This window comes from Centruroides sculpturatus, unplaced genomic scaffold, assembly GCF_000671375.1.
Source record: "Centruroides sculpturatus isolate CEXI.00-Female unplaced genomic scaffold, Cexi_2.0 scaffold1748, whole genome shotgun sequence".
Taxonomy (NCBI): Eukaryota; Metazoa; Arthropoda; class Arachnida; order Scorpiones; family Buthidae; genus Centruroides; species Centruroides sculpturatus.
In genome coordinates this window covers 54,695-71,361 of record NW_019385853.1, presented here as the reverse complement: position 1 = coordinate 71,361, position 16,667 = coordinate 54,695, and the positions used below count along the sequence as shown (strand labels likewise).

At 28.2% G+C, this 16,667-nt stretch overlaps 1 protein-coding gene across 1 annotated transcript in view; it reads right to left on the bottom strand.

Annotated features, from left to right (window-relative positions):
* LOC111642528 (filamin-B-like) overlaps nt 1-16,228 on the bottom strand; it is a 65,875-nt gene extending 49,647 nt beyond the window's left edge. Inside the window, exons 1-6 of the mRNA XM_023388881.1 lie at nt 16,211-16,228; nt 15,081-15,236; nt 11,673-11,801; nt 6,366-6,495; nt 577-665; nt 267-489 (exon numbers count right to left, since the gene is read on the bottom strand). Coding sequence (XP_023244649.1) covers nt 267-489; nt 577-665; nt 6,366-6,495; nt 11,673-11,801; nt 15,081-15,236; nt 16,211-16,213 — 730 coding nt within the window. The 5' untranslated portion in view covers nt 16,214-16,228. The remainder of the gene's footprint in view (nt 1-266; nt 490-576; nt 666-6,365; nt 6,496-11,672; nt 11,802-15,080; nt 15,237-16,210) is intronic.
* Between the last annotated feature and the right edge of the window lie 439 nt (nt 16,229-16,667).

Here is a 16,667-nt window from a genome sequence, read left to right as displayed (position 1 = left end):
ATAATTGATCCAGTGGGGCAAATGACCTGTTTGCCCCCAGCAGATGCCCATGCATTTTCTACACTATCAGCACTACATGTACATAAAAAGATCCTACTCTAGAACAGAACAAAGCATTAAGCAGAAAAAAATTACTCAAAATCAACACAGTTATTTTAATAACTGTAAAAAATATTTTTAATCTGTCATTAACATTATATATATTTAGTATTTTAATATTAATCAAATGTAATGATTAAAATTGAATGTAGAAAACTATAACTAACCTTTTACTTCTAAATTATTAAATAAAATATGGATTTCATATTTTCCACTGTACACAGGAGTAAAAGAAATGTGATAAATTCCATTTCCTCTCTCGTCAACTTCATGTGGAATGCTAAGTCCTTCTTTTTTTATATTCACTTTTACTTTTCCCCATCCTGCATTACTTGCATCGCACTTAAAAGTAACTTCTTTATCGGATGAACCCTTCTCAAATCCGGAAACCTAAAAGATGAAGTTACTGTTTATAAACTGCACATCATCATAATTAAAATCTTGAAATTTATTTTATAAATAGTTTTTCATAATTACTTTAACTTGTAAGGGATCGTAAACGAAACAAGTAAAAGGACTTCCTTGAATGTGTTCTCCCGAGTATGTGACGAAAATTTTCCATTCTCCTACAAATTAATAAAATTATAATTTTAATTATAAAAATGTTCATTTAAATTTATTTCAAACTTTTGTAACAGTGGTTCCATGGCATTATGGAAAGAGTGAATTACATGAATTGCATGTGAAATTATGGAAACAAAGTTTGTGTTAATATAAAAAAATAATAATAATAATGCTACTGTGAAACTGTATATAAATTGTCAAATTGCCAATTGTTTATGCTTGAAAATCAGAGTTGTTTAACCATGATTTTAGATATGTAAATCAAGAAAGAGGAATGTACTGGAAAAAATTCTTTAGGTAAAGAGGTCCTTCCTTGGATAATTATAAATTCTAAATAATGATAAATGTTTGAAGAACCAATCAAAAAGACGATTGATTAAATAATAACAACCAAACAAACAACGTTAGGTCAATTTAAATCTTTATCCTTTTTAAATTCCAGCTAGAGACAGAGTTAACACTCTGTCTCTAGCTGGATAAAATAAAATTCTTCATTAAAAATGATCGATGATATAGGGGTTATTATAAATACATCAAGCAACGTATATAGGCGAATAGGAGCTGCTACAAAGAAAAGAATAGTATACAAAAGGAGTCCCACTATTTATCAGTTGCTAAGGGCAGACAAAGATGCTGTGGACAAGAACACTATTCCAGGAGTCTACAAAATCCCGGTTACAGACACACGGAGGCAGAATATGATGTTCTACATCGGGGCCACCGGAAGATCCATCAAACAAAGGCTGTTAGAGCATCAGAGAAATATAAGAAAAGAGCAGCCATGCACAGCGCTGGCGACGTACGTCTTAGCCGACCCACAAGAGGTCAAAGCGGAGTGGGACCAAGCTAAATTGGTACAAATAGTACGCGACAGAAAGCACCTCAGATACGCCGAAGCCTGGCATATCTGCAAAACAAGCCAAAAAGGTTTAGCTATCAACTTCCGGGATGCAAGCAAAATATCGGCAGCATGGCGAACATGCATAGCATAGCAGCAACTCTCTTGACTCTTGTTTCTATGTGCACTTTATTGTATTTTAACGTATTTACGGGCATTATTTTAACACTTTATTGTGTTTTAATGTATTTAATGGTATTATTTTAACTATTTATAGCCAATATGTAGAGATGGCGCTTATACGATAGAATATCTTTTTAAAAACGTTCCAAAAATAACGCTTGTATCGGTAACGCAAATCTTTAATTCGAAGTTCGATTTTTCAGTTTTTCTTGATAAAGGCCATTGAATATGGTCGAAAACGTTTGAATTTATTTATTAAATTACGGCTGCATATGTAAAGGTTTGTTTGAGTGTATTTAGTTAAGAAATGCAGTCTCGGACGAGTTATAAATACATCAGTGACCTAAGTAATATTGTGAAAACTTTTAGTACTGTGTGTTGTTGGCATTGGATCCTACAAGAAGACATCAGCATCAAGTTTTTAAAGAACATGTTTTTAATGTCATATCACTGATCATTTTTAATGAATTTTATTTTATGTTCAAGTTATTAACTTTCTCTGGCTGGAATTTAAAAAAGGATAAAGATTTAAATTGACCCAAAATTATTTGTTTGGTCATTATTATTTAAACATGTAAATAATCCTTGGAACAAAATGATTTATTCAATCAAAAAAAACTTAATTCAACCATCCACCTAGGAAAGTATGCAAGAGAAGTCTGGGGAGGAGCTGAAAAAGACTTCAAGAGGACAACAACTTCTATTGACCTCATGAAGTCTCTTGAAGTCATCCATGCTGTCAAATTATCCTTGGTTGTCCTTCTGTGAAATGAAATTCCCAAGCTTACTGTAAAGAGTCTTCAAAATCTGACAAAGTCTTCAACCTTTTCAATCCACCAACCAGAGAAAAGTCTTTAACTTGTGAATCAACTTATCAGAATTAAACACTAATAACTTAACAGAATTAAACAAACCACGCAGCATTTGTTTGAATCACACAGGCATCTATGTCTGGAGGCATCTTGAATTCTCTCTCTCAATATATGATAAATAAATTTGCAATAGTGTAAAGTGTATATTCAGAAATGTATTTGTAAATATTATATAGAAATAAATTAAATACTGTTCATTAAAGAAAATAATCATTTTCCTGTCTCCTTCTGAACAATCATGCTCTTATCTATGTACAAAGGTGACATTTTCACCTATACAAATTGAGTTTGTCAGTTCTCAGAAAAAATTGTCTGTTATCATTATGTAAAGAAAAGAGCAATTTTAACTTGATATAGGAGCCCTTTAATTTAAATATTTACATATTAAAATTAAGAAATTTAATATTTCTGCTTTTTTCTATCTAATTTTATAGAATACACTTGATGTAATTACTTTGTGACTTTCCTGTACTAATAGCAAGAACTGAATGATAACATTAAGCAAAAATAAATAAGATTGTAATTAGTGAAAATTACAGTATTATTAACTCTGACATCACATGTTAAAATAATTAAAAATTGTAAAACTCAAAGATTTATTAAAGTTTTACTCAAATTACTCAAAATCTTTGAGTTTTGAGTAATTCATCTATAGGTCTAATGATTGCCTGATGTTTTTTGTCTTTAATAACAATTAGAGTATAATTGAAATAAGAAATTTCCACAATTTAAACTACTGAACTGCAAAAAATTAGCACTCAAATGTTTAAAATACTGTTTAAGACTGATAAAAACTATGAATTATCAGCCAAATGTTGAGACAAATAGCATGAGAAAACTTTTTGCCTATTTATCTGAAGATAATGATAATAACTCAAATCTGATTACAATAAGCAAAGCTTTTTTAACTTATATGTTTTGAGATGTGCTAATTCTGACATAACTTTAAATGAATAACAATAATAAGTAAATTCTACACTGAGTGTGTGTGTGTGTGCAAACATGCAAGCTGATTTATAGAATAATATCTTATTAACAATGTGTAGATTTTAGAGAAAAAAACATAATATGCAATATGACATAAATAAAACTGTGGGCTTGCTAGAAAGGACGTCTTAGTGTCTACAGGACAGTACAAGATCCAAAATATCAGATAATTTACAAGATAAATTAAAATAGAATAAATAACTGATTCTTACAGCTCTATTTTTACTTAAGTGACAAAATACATCTGTAATCAATAGGATGACTAACACGCCAAATCAGTGTATTTGTTTTTGTTATTAAAAATACATCTGTTTAATCACATATTAATTACATTTTATTTGAATATATAATACTACATACAGTAAAACAGAACCTCTACAGAATAAAAACTTGCCTAACTAAAGAATAAATCTCAGAGCAGAACAGTTTATTATATAAATACTATTTTAAGCAAGAAAGCTGTAACATAAAAACAAAACATTTTAGAAATCAATTGCATAACAAACTAAATAAAGCAGAATATTTCTTCATAACAGTAGCTGAAATTTAAATTATATTAATGCTGTAATGTGCAGGTTAAGATCATGGCCAACTTCTTAATAATAAAAGCTACAGTCTATCTTTTTTGCTTTGTTAAAATACTGCTTTCATTCTTGGAACTAGACAAAATTCAGTACTACAATTACTGAAATGGGGAATAACAAAAATGAATTCCTAAAAGTAATTATTCTTTTAGAAATTATATGATAAGGGGACCAGATGTCCCCAATATCCCAGGACTATCCCTGGTTTTGCCTGTTTTTAATATTTGACTATAGAATAAATTTTCATATAGAGCAATTTTATTAACACATCACTATTATATCATCAATTTATATATCAATAAACAAATAAATTTTAAAAAATAACTAAAAATTCAATCAGTTTCAGACTCCGTTTTCATGGATTCTGAAATGTGTTTCTGGTTGGATTGCAAATAATATGATACATCTTTATAAGAGTAACTTTTATTAAATAAATTTTTAAAGTTTTATGTTAGTCTGGTCTGACAATAGTTAATGAATTAAATATGTTGGATGCTGCTAACTAGCAAGTGACAATAGCAAGTAATCTTTGTGACTAAGGCAATTAAACACTATAAAAATTCAGTATGCAGAGTTTGTGGGTACTGAGTTTTATAGTTTTTATTCCTCTGTGCACAACATATATGTTGCCCACTAGTAGCTGAGTGGATAAAACTGAATACTGAACACTGGTAGTTGGTCATGGGTATGCACTTCACCAACATGCCAGCCATGTGGAGTTTTCTGGGTTTTCTTTGCATTTGTAATATCTAAATAGAAGCCAGTTTTCCATAGAAAATCTTTCCAGGAGTTATCCCCTTGGCAGATCACCCAAGTGTTGCATTGCCATGTAAAAACAAACAAACCACAAAACATGTTGATGTTTTCATTATGTTTTGAAAGCATATAACCCTTATGTTGAAGAAGAAAATAAGTTTAGAAATACTTACGGTGGAGAAGCAATTCTAAATTCAATTCTGACATCTTTTTCAACTTTTCTCTTTTTCTGCATTAATAAAAACACAACCCTCTATAAAATGGAAGCCTGACAAAATGGAAAATTCTGGCCGGTACCCATCATGCTTCATTTTAGACACATATTACACATGTATATATATATATATATATTTATACAAAAGCTTAAAAATTAAACGGCATCACAATTACAAAAAAGAATGATAAAATATATCTGCTTTTTATAGTTTTGAAAATCTTGTAATTGCAACAATAAACTGAGTCATTGAAAGTACAAAAGATTGGATTTGTGATTGCAAAACGTTTGTTAGAAAATGTCAATGATTCCAAAATTTTGTTACATTAGGAAATGTTTGTATTTCATTGTATTTTAACTATTAAAGCTAGTATTGCCTGTTATTGTAAAAAATTTTCCAATTGGCTATTACTGGCATTCCATACAAATTTAAAAACTAATATGCTTATATTATACAAAGAAATGAGGTTACAGCAATGTATATTTATTTATATAAGATAGCTCCACATGATCAGTATTTGCCGAATGCCAGGCAAACATTTTGTCAATATCAAGTAGTGTGGGCAATTTACTTATTACTAATAGTTGGTATTCACCATTTCCCACTCCTTGTTGGTATATTGTGCCAAATCAAATGAGACAAATAGGCAATTATTCAACAATTGGCAAATATCAAACATATGGATTGCCTTAAGGCAAATATCAGTTGCATACAACTCATTTAGATATATTTAAACAGGTGTATCTAATTATAAAACAGAATGATAATTGACAAAATAATTCATAATTTAATTATTTTCAAAAGATATTGAATAATGGAACTATTATCTAAATTTTATTAAATTTAAGGTAATATGATATTAATATCAGGACTAAAGCTACCATACGGGCAAACTGAGTATTTGCCCAGGGTGGCAAATGGCAAGGGCAGCAAATTTTCATAAATTTGTACAAAATTTTCAGTCCTATTACTTTTAATTAATATTTTTTTGTTATTATTTATATTACATGGTACAATTTGAATACTGATTGATGGAACAAGGTATGGCATTTCAATACAAAATTTTTTTCATTTTATTTAGGGGAATAAGTTGTGTCAAATGCATGTCTTGCCCCAATGGCAAAAACTGAAGTGACGGCTCTGATTATTATTTTAATCAAATGCCTTATTTTCCTATTAAATCTAATAAATTTAACAGGAAAATAAGAAAATTAAATAAATTTTCTAAGTTTAATAAATGATGTAAATGAAAAACATAAAAAGTTACCAATTTCGTCAGGAGTAAAAGTTGCTGTATAGGCACCATCATTCACACCAATGGGGCAATGCTTATTTTTTCCACTTGGTGCTATGGCTTCTACATCTATTTTTCCTCCTCCGGCACCATTTGAATTGATCTGAAAATAACAATATTATAATTTTTTTAATGTAAAACATTTCTTATGCATTGTTTGAAACTGAATTATTTGAATTCTTTGAAATTTGAAATTGAAAATGAAATTTTTTAAATACAGTAGAGCGTTGTTTGGGAATCAATTGGGGACTGGGGTTGTTCGGATAACTTATTTTTCAGATAACCAATTATGTACAAAAAAATATATGAATTTATCCTGTGTTGAAATTTTTCTCTGTTGCTTGTTGCTTCACGTTGAATTTTCATCGATGTTAAGCCTAACGAAGACTATTGTATCGTTAAAAATTATTTTTTTATTTTGTACGAACAAAATAAATATATTGAAAAATATAAAAACAATAAAAAATTATACTTCAGAAGTTAATTTAGTATCAAAAACGTAAAATATTTGAGTAGCTCAAGACATAGCCAAAGATTGCAGTGCCACAGCACTGGCGAAAATATAAATTTGTTGACTGGAATTCCTTCGGGTAACCGACGTTTCGGATAACCAACCTTCGGATAAACGATGCTCTACTGTATTTAAATTAACTTACAAAGTTTAATTTCTAAAGTATAGGATGGACAATTTATCACGGATATGAATCATTAAACTTTAATAATCCACCTAAATACAGTGGAAACTCAATTACCTGAAACTCTGAATTATTTGAAAGGGTAAAAAATCCTATATGTAAAAATGTGTAGCATTGTACAGTATATACCACAGAGTATAACACATACAGACCAAACTCTTCAACTGGAAATCATTGTGTCATTTGTTGATTATAGTGCCATGAAACTAAGTTATATATGTAACATTATGTTAAATTTTGAGTATCACAGTGCTTGATGTACCCAAAACACAAAAACTAACATGTTTTTGGATTATCTGAAATTCTGTTTATCCAAAAGACCCCTAGATCCATAAAGTTCAGATAATCTAGTTTCCACATTATTCAGAATCATTAGAAGTAGAGTTAATCCAACTGCTAATGAAGCCAACATCAAATGCTAAACATTATCCAACAATGGTCTTTTTCCATCTCCAAGCAATTGGATATTTAACATTCCATATTTTGAGTATTTTAATTTTCCAAATTTGAAATTCTCTTTAAATAAAATAATTAATTTGATATGACAAAACTAAAAAGTTTATGTTGGTGCCAAGAATCTGTGGATAATTAACATCAGATGAAAAAAGTACCAATTATAATTCAAAGCATAATGTTAGTTATATAAATCTGACTAATATTAATTAATTATTTATTCATTAATGTCAAGAGCATTCAACAAACTAAACTAGAAAACTGTAGTGAGAATAATCAAATGTAAAAAAATCTTCAAATATACGAATACATCTATGAAAGGTTCATGCATTACCACAGCACATACATCAATTAATATTAGTAAAGCTTAGGTAACAGATTTTACATTTATGCTTTTGCCTATACTTTTTCTATATTCTAGATATTTGTTAAATATCAAGAATTTTTTCAGAAGTGTAAACTGCACATGACATTTCAATGAGTAATACAAAATGACTGATAACAATTATATCACTATCACTTGTATCATTTATGATACTATCATAATACACAATACATGTGACTCACAGCAATATGACCTTTGAAAACAAATAATTCTAATTCCTATTTTAAATTTTATGTTGCTAAAACACAAGTTTTCCAACTCTGTTTAGTTTGTCAATGTAATAGTTTGGCTAAAAATAGTTTGATTTATTTGCTTACTCGCCAACATGAAATATTTGAGTACAAGCGAACTTCTTATAAAAATAAAATGATGCAATCAAAGGAGACTTCAAGTATGTTTACCAATGAAATATTATACTAAGGGGTCATCCCAATTCATTGTCTGAGTGGTTGATTTAAATGCCATTGACTATTTTTAAAGATGTTTATTATTTTTAATTTATTCTGTATTATTTTAAAGAACAGTAATTTCTTTTATCTTACTATCAATTATTCCTTAAATTTTTAAATTATTATTAGAGTTATTTAATTAATATATGTAATAATATAAGTAATGTTTGGATACAGAATTATTATAAACTGCAACACAGATGTAAAGAGCATCGTGAAGTGACGTAAAACATTGCATTAGACCACCAAAGTAAATATGTAATATCTATATGATTATTTTTAAATGACTATTTCATTGATTAATTACTGACTGAATATTTAAATTATTCCAATTGTCAACTGTATTAAAATTATTCTATTTTGAGAAATGTCTTCAAGTTCTATCAGTATGAAAACATTTCATAATCCAGTAGAATTAGTTCTTCAATTAAATCATATGCCTCTGTGTTAGTTTAGTATTTAAGATGTCTATTCAGACTTATTTTATTAATAGGACTTATTATATTGACGACTTGATTCAGCAAATTTAAGAAAACTTATCAGATAAAGATAATTTTTTCTGATAAGTTTTTTTAAATTTGCTGAACCAAGTCGTTAGTATAATAAGTCCTATTAATAAAATAAGTCTGAGTAGACATCTTAAGTTCTTCAATTGTTGATATTGTGTTATGCATGTAGACTGATGCCAGGTGAGTCCAGATTGGCATGCCCCTTGATCTTGATTAACTCTGCATGTCTTCTTTCTGTGTGTCTCAGTTTGTGATCACATGTAGACTGTCAGCCATGTTCATAACTACATACTCATAATGTAACAACCTCTATGGCTAATAAAATATTTGTGAAACTGTATTTGTAATAAGAGTAATCATTCATTTTATGGACCTTACACCTTGTCATTGTGTTTTTGATAATTTATTTGTAACATAAAACTCAATAATTTCATTTTTTTTCTTCTTCCAAATGTTATAATTTCATACTCCAAAGTCTGTTTCATTATTTAATTTTCCTATTTATGTCAAACCAGCAGGTAAGACTGTCATTACCCAAGCAAAAAATAAGTACAAAGAGTAAAATTATTAGATTATTTCATATTTCTAACCCTTCTATTATATTATATTATAGTATTTAATTTATATAACTACAGATGTTATCTTATGTAAGGATTTATCACACTGAATAACACATTTTTAAAATTCTTTAAACTGTGTATGGTAGAGGAGGAAAATTTTAAAAATGCGTTAGATCAGTCACTTGGTGTGATCAATCCTTACGTAAGATAACACTTGTAGTTATATAAATCAAATATTATGATATAACAAATATTAAAATATAAATCATATAAAGAGTTTGTTATTTTAGCCCATCATTGTAATGTTTATCACAATAATCAGATGGCATGAAATGGCACAATTTTATTGGTCAAGTACACAGTAATTAAAATTATGATATATTAAATTTTTTAAGATATCATTTTTTTCTAATGTTAGCTCTAACAAACTGTTCCATTCACAGCTGAATATCAAATGGTAATCTGACAATGAATCAAATTTTGCAAAAAATGAACTAAATATTTAAACTTGGCATCCTTGAAAACCACTTAAAACATATTTTGTGCTTGCCGGTAACCTTGTATTATGTAACTTTCCTATTCATTCCTTAATTTTGAGAATGGGACAGATGAAAGTTGAGACAAGACATGGAAATTATAAGAGAAAGAGGACCAGATTAATTATATATGAACTTCCAATTTGAACTGCGAGTCACATTATTTCAAATCAAAAATTTTTCCCTGAACGAAGTTAGATACATAACCGACACAACTCTATTGCTAACAGGAAAAGTATGATGTACAAGGCAAAACATTATTACACTCCAAGCAGGCAAGTGCTATGTGCTACCTGTCACAGTAACGGCATAATGGGTCATCTATTTTCCACTATAATATTGTCGCAGTAATTCAATGAATATAATGTCTAGATATTATATTCACTGAATTACATTAGAATAGACATTTATCATTTATTTATTTACATTTGAATAGACATTATCTTTTTTGTAAGAATTATATTTAGTTAATTATTTTGTTAAATTTTTTTCCAATAGATGGTCCTACATGTAAAGCCAGCAATCAAATGTAAACAGAAATGAATTGATATATAGAAATCCAATCAATAATTTAAAGTGGAATGTACAACATTATCTAAGTTAGAAGTATTTAAATGTAAGTGCTGAGTTTCATAGCAATCAGTCAAATGGCCTAGATATGCATAGCAAACAAACAAACAAACACCCTCATTTATATATATATATATATATTATTCTAAAATTTAATATAAATATATAAAAGTAGGCAGTTATGCCATCATCCTGTATTAAATTTAATAAGATATTTACATTCTGTCATTGTCATTTTATTAAAAATCTAATCTAATAATTTTTCTCATGTATTACAATTTGATTTTTTTCTGTTGTGTATTTTGAGTTTGATAAAATGCCAGAATATGTGTAAAAAATTCTGCAATGAGTTGCTTAACTTTCCCAGAGAAAAATATTTATGTTTAAGAAGCACTAAGATGCATTAGCACAAAGTTAAAATTGTGTGTAGTGCCATCTGTTATGAGATTTTATTAAAAAATAACTTTTATACTATTACTTAATATTAAAAAAAGTTTAAAGACTTAATTTTGAGAGTAGAGACGAGTATTTATAAAAAATAACAAATGCCAATAACAAGTGAAATTTTCCTTAAATCCAATTCCACTCGAGATACTATGCATAACCCCCCTCTAACTTCTCACTCCTCAACCTTTAACCACCAAAATTTAATAGCAACAATGCTCCTAATATACAACTTACCACACCAAATTTTTATATTAATTAATCTTTACCCCATCTTGAGTTATTAAATAAAATAGATACCAATATACAGGCACATACACACAAACACACTGAATTTTTTTCTCATTTTTTTTAAAGTTTTTTGAGTTCAGGGGTAACCAAATGCTGAGATTTGCAAAAACTCCAGAGCATAAAACTTGACACAATTACAATACTTTCTTTTGTTATATACGTAACAGCTGGGAAAGTAAAATTCATGCAAAAATATAATTAATGTCAAATATTACCGATTCACAAATTGAACTGTACAGATTAATTTAATTTTATAATTATTAATTTAACTTAATTTTATAATTATTTAAAATTAAAATTAATACTTAAAAATGTAATATTTAACTTAATAAATTAAAATTTTTAAAAATATTTTATAGCAACAGTTATCAATTTGCAATAAACTTACCAAGACTTCGACAATTGAACCAAGGGCACAAGGATCGATTCCTGAGAACAGGATTTTGGAAATGTCAGGTTGCACACAAATTTTAAGTGGACAGCAACTAATCATTTCCTCTTCACAATAAACAATTAACTAGAAAATGCAAACAAAAAAGTACATATCAAAATATTTTATAATATATAAAAATTATAATTTATAGACTTTTCAATAGTGAAATTTCAATGCCAAAAAGGAAAATGTGTCAAATCATAAAATTTGAGAAAAGGTAGATATGCCTGAGATAATAAGTTAATGATCAAAAATAAAAGCAAGAGATACCAAGTAGGATCATTCACTTAATAATAAATGTGCACACAAAGCACAACAATACACAATCAACAGCATTGTCAATCATTGCTCAAAGTGTTTTGTGTCATGTAGATAACTTGTGCATACAAAACATTTCTTCTAGTAAAAGTAAGGCTTCTTAAAGCTTGTTAAAGTAAGTTACCAAAAACAAAATTAAAGAGAAAAATACATTCTACAGAAGATTTTTATGTAAAAACATTAAAGAAGAAAAGAGTTCTAGAGATAAATAAATGCAAAAGCAAAAAATACAAACGTTTTATTTATTATTTTTGCAAGATCTTTATAACATGCTTATTTCAGCATTTATTACATTTCTATACATTCTATGAAAACAAATACTTTAAACACAGTTTCTACTGTCCTACTATCAGTACACATTACTTAAGTTTTGGGACTTGGTTCACTGAGAACAGGTCACAGAAGTGTAATTTTTCAGGAGCCCAAAAGCTACTTTTTATGATATAATTATTAGCTTATTACAAATTGGACATCCTACCTTTGAGAATATGTTAAAAATCTTAATGATTACAATTTGGACATGCACTTTTAAAGAATTGGATACAGCTAATTCATTAGAATACTGAAGCCACAAAATAGTCAATTCTGTGAAAAATATGACATATACTCTTAGTGAATCATGCTCCAGAATTAGATTATAAAGATATCAGCTTTAATTTTCAAAGCATACAGGAATATTCTAGATCTTAAAGATCCGTAATTGTATTCAAAGGTATGTTTTTTCAAGTATTTAAATATTATTCTGGCTTGGATTCTACTAATCTTAAAGGTAAAAAAAAATACTTTTATTAAAATTATTTTAAAATTTTTAAAATTAAATTAAAATTAATTCTTTTATAAAAACCTCCTTTGGTTTATATTAATATTAATATAAACATTTTCATTGATCATTTTATAAACTTACATCATTTTTTTTCTCTAGCAATTCAATAAAATCTTTTTCATCTTTGTAAAGAAATTTCAAAAACAATATAACATACAAAAAACTTTCATTTCTTAAAAATAAAAGTAAGTAATCATAGCGTTAAGTCTATCAAAAACAGATTATATTAAATGCATCTTATACTTAAGACAAGATTTTTGCAAGCAAGATAAAAACATTGATGCAAAATTACTCAAATTAAATCATCTAACGCAAACTAAATTTTCTAAAGATTGGAGTCTTAAAGTTTTATTATGATATAACAGACATAATTTATAACAAAGCATATTAAATTACAAAAAAATTTAATCATCTGTAATAGGAATTTTTTACTGATGAAACGCTTTGCTATTACAATAAACAACTTAATTTTGTGGCCATAACAGCTGATAATTTATAAATATAATTAAATTTCTTTGAAAAGAATTAAATTTTCACTCTTTCTTAAATTATTTCGTATTAAAATAAGCATTTAACANCTACCTCAAATTATACAAAACTCATAATATGGACCTGTGCAGAAGTGAGCTGTAAGCTGATCTCAACTGGAGTCCAGCAGATCTGAACTAACCATCAAAATCTGAGCTGTAGCTCAGCTCATTTCAGAGAACTCTCAGTGAGGCTTTGAATATATTTGAGATTTATAAATTTTAATCTTACTCTGTATGAAAGCATCACTTAAAATAATTTATTAAAAATATTTTTTCGTCGCACTGGATATTTTAATTAATTGAAATTATAAACAAATTCACTTTATTTTGATATTTCATTATGCTGGGATGTAAAAGTCCATACACTACAGCCATTTTTTATACTTTTATTATTAAATTATTTATAAAAATTAATTTTATTTTTAGTCTTTCTACCCTGTGAGCAATAAGAGGCACTTTTTCAGGTTCATTGTGGGTTTGGCTAGGCCTACAGTGGGATGGCTGAGTGGTAAAGGATAGAACCTGACATATCTGGGACAAACCACTCATGAAAATTTCTTGGTTGCTTTTCTGGATTCAATTATGGACTGAAAGCAGGAGCTTATGCTAGACCAGAGCATAGGCTGACACCTTAACTACCTCAGCCACCTGTCCAGCTAATATTTTTCCAATTATGAGTAATTTGTATTGTACTGTACATTTCTTTATAAAAACTTGCTCTGTAAAGGTAAAGCTAATTTTTTCTTAATGTTGAAATCTTCTACACACTATAATTTTTGTTTTATACATTTTTTGCACTCTTTTCTACATAAAAAGTTTCACTGATTAAATAACAAAATTGTATACTATATATCTGACTCCTCCTATTATGGCTGTTTCATATTATCATTTTTTACAAAGTTAAAATTTGTAAAATTGCTGTTAAAAACAATTTTCTTTTTATCATTATTCCTCTGAAATTTACTTTCCGCAGCAGTAAGCCAACTACCAGTCTAATTGCTTTATAATAGTGTCCTTATAATTACATTTCATTAGTAAAATCATAAATTGCACATTGATTAAGATTAAAGTTTGGGAAAGATAAGCTCAGCTGTTTGAAAATGCTGAGCTGAGGTCTTGACAAGCAAACTGCAAGATGAACTGTGAAATTGGACCAGAACTGAAAGCTAAGCTGATCTGGGATGTGTTCATTTTTGAAATTAAATTGAATCTATAATAACAACAGAAACACAGACAGTTTGTTGGATACGTTTTCATTTATCTGTTGTTAAGCAAGAGCATTCAGATAAAAACTACTCAAACATTAAGTAATTGAACTATGAACAATTTTTTGATTAAGAAAATTATTAAAAGTAATAAAGAGTAATATTTTGAAGTGATACAAATAACCACAGTCATTTCTAGCAAAACATTTACAGTACAGTCCAAATAATTTGAAGTGGCAGACCCAAGACTACCTCAAATTATACAAAACTCATAATATGGACCTGTGCAGAAGTGAGCTGTAAGCTGATCTCAACTGGAGTCCAGCAGATCTGAACTAACCATCAAAATCTGAGCTGTAGCTCAGCTCATTTCAGAGAACTCTCAGTGAGGCTTTGAATATATTTGAGATTTATAAATTTTAATCTTACTCTGTATGAAAGCATCACTTAAAATAATTTATTAAAAATATTTAATAATTAAACTTACTTCATGAATTCCAACTTCAGTGGCCATAAATGTACCTGTTCCTCCTGATTTATTCAAGTTTAAATGGCACTCTGTCTTACCAGAGGGGCTGTGAATTTCTGCTCTTATTCTTTTTATATCAATATTTTTCTCTAAGTAATTAATTTTAAAGTGTGCCTAAAATATAAATTTTCATAAATAATAATTAAAATTAAAATCTTTTAATGAATATTAATTTGAAATGTATAAAAAACAAATATTACATATATTTATTCTAAAAAAAACAGTGCACTGTCAATAACTTTTTCACCTTAAAGATGCACTGTTTATTAGAGAGTAACTATTACTTCTATTCTTTGGAATTTGGTGTAACTATTAATGAGATAAATCTGATAACCTTCTTCACTTTATTATTATTCAAAGAACAATGCAACACTGAATGCACATACTTTATTTCAACGTATGATAAGAGTGACAATGCTAAATGGAATGTGCAATTTTTCAGTTTATAATATGCCTTATCCTTCTCCAATACACAGCACACTTACTATTACAGGAGACTGTTTATTAGAAAAAATACAGTATTTTATAACTTTAAATTAACATCTGCAGAAAAGTTTGGCTCAGAGGAGATTGAAATTCAAAATCCCCAATGGGTTCAAATCTTATTCCAAGCTAAACTTTAGAGAGATTTCAAAGTTATTTAATCATTAAAATTTATAAGAAGTTGGGAGTACAGTTTATCTCTAGTGCCAAATTCATTTATAATTAATTTCTAATCAGTCAGAATGAGACAATTAAATAAACTGGCATTTTTTTTGGAGTATTTTTGGTTACAAAACATGTCACATAAGTTAAATCAAAAGAAAAAATAGGAAGCAAAAATAGAAATATTAATGAAATAAGTCTGCAAAATTGATTTGGTTCATTTTTGGAACTAAAAAAGTTATTAACAGATTCTATGACAGTAGCATTCTCTTTACTAGGAATATTTCATTGGGGCTACAGTGACAAGCTAAACAAATTCTGACTGGTATTTTTCTCTTTTCTAGCCAACACTAGGCCTATTAGCTACAGTCAAAGTATAAAAAAAAAAATGTAAAAGTAGCTTAAGTTTACACAATGAAAGTGAAAGCATATATTATATGTACCATATATTGGCATTGCTGACTAAGCTGAGGGGGCTTAGCCACTTCACAGCACTCTGTAATTATGGTTCTGGACAGTAGTCAAAAGAAAAGTAATATCTTTGATCTAATTATAAATAAAAATGATGAAATGGAAGAGTGGTTAGATTATTACAGTGAATAGGTTAAGTAAATAAGAAAAGAATTTATAATATTAAAGCAATAATCAATCATGAAAGAACTGAGCATAAATTTATAGGAAATGCAAGAAATTTAAAAAATAATACAAAAATCACATGGAAGATTATATACATAAGATATAAGAATATAGAGATTTTTTTAAAACTTTTTGCCCTGTGGGCACTAAGAGGGCCTAATTTTAGCAAGCTCATTATACGTTCAGCCAAGCCCGCAATGGGGCAGCCGGGTGCTGAGGGATGGAGCTCAACTTATCCAGATGGACCACTCCCAAAAAATTTTT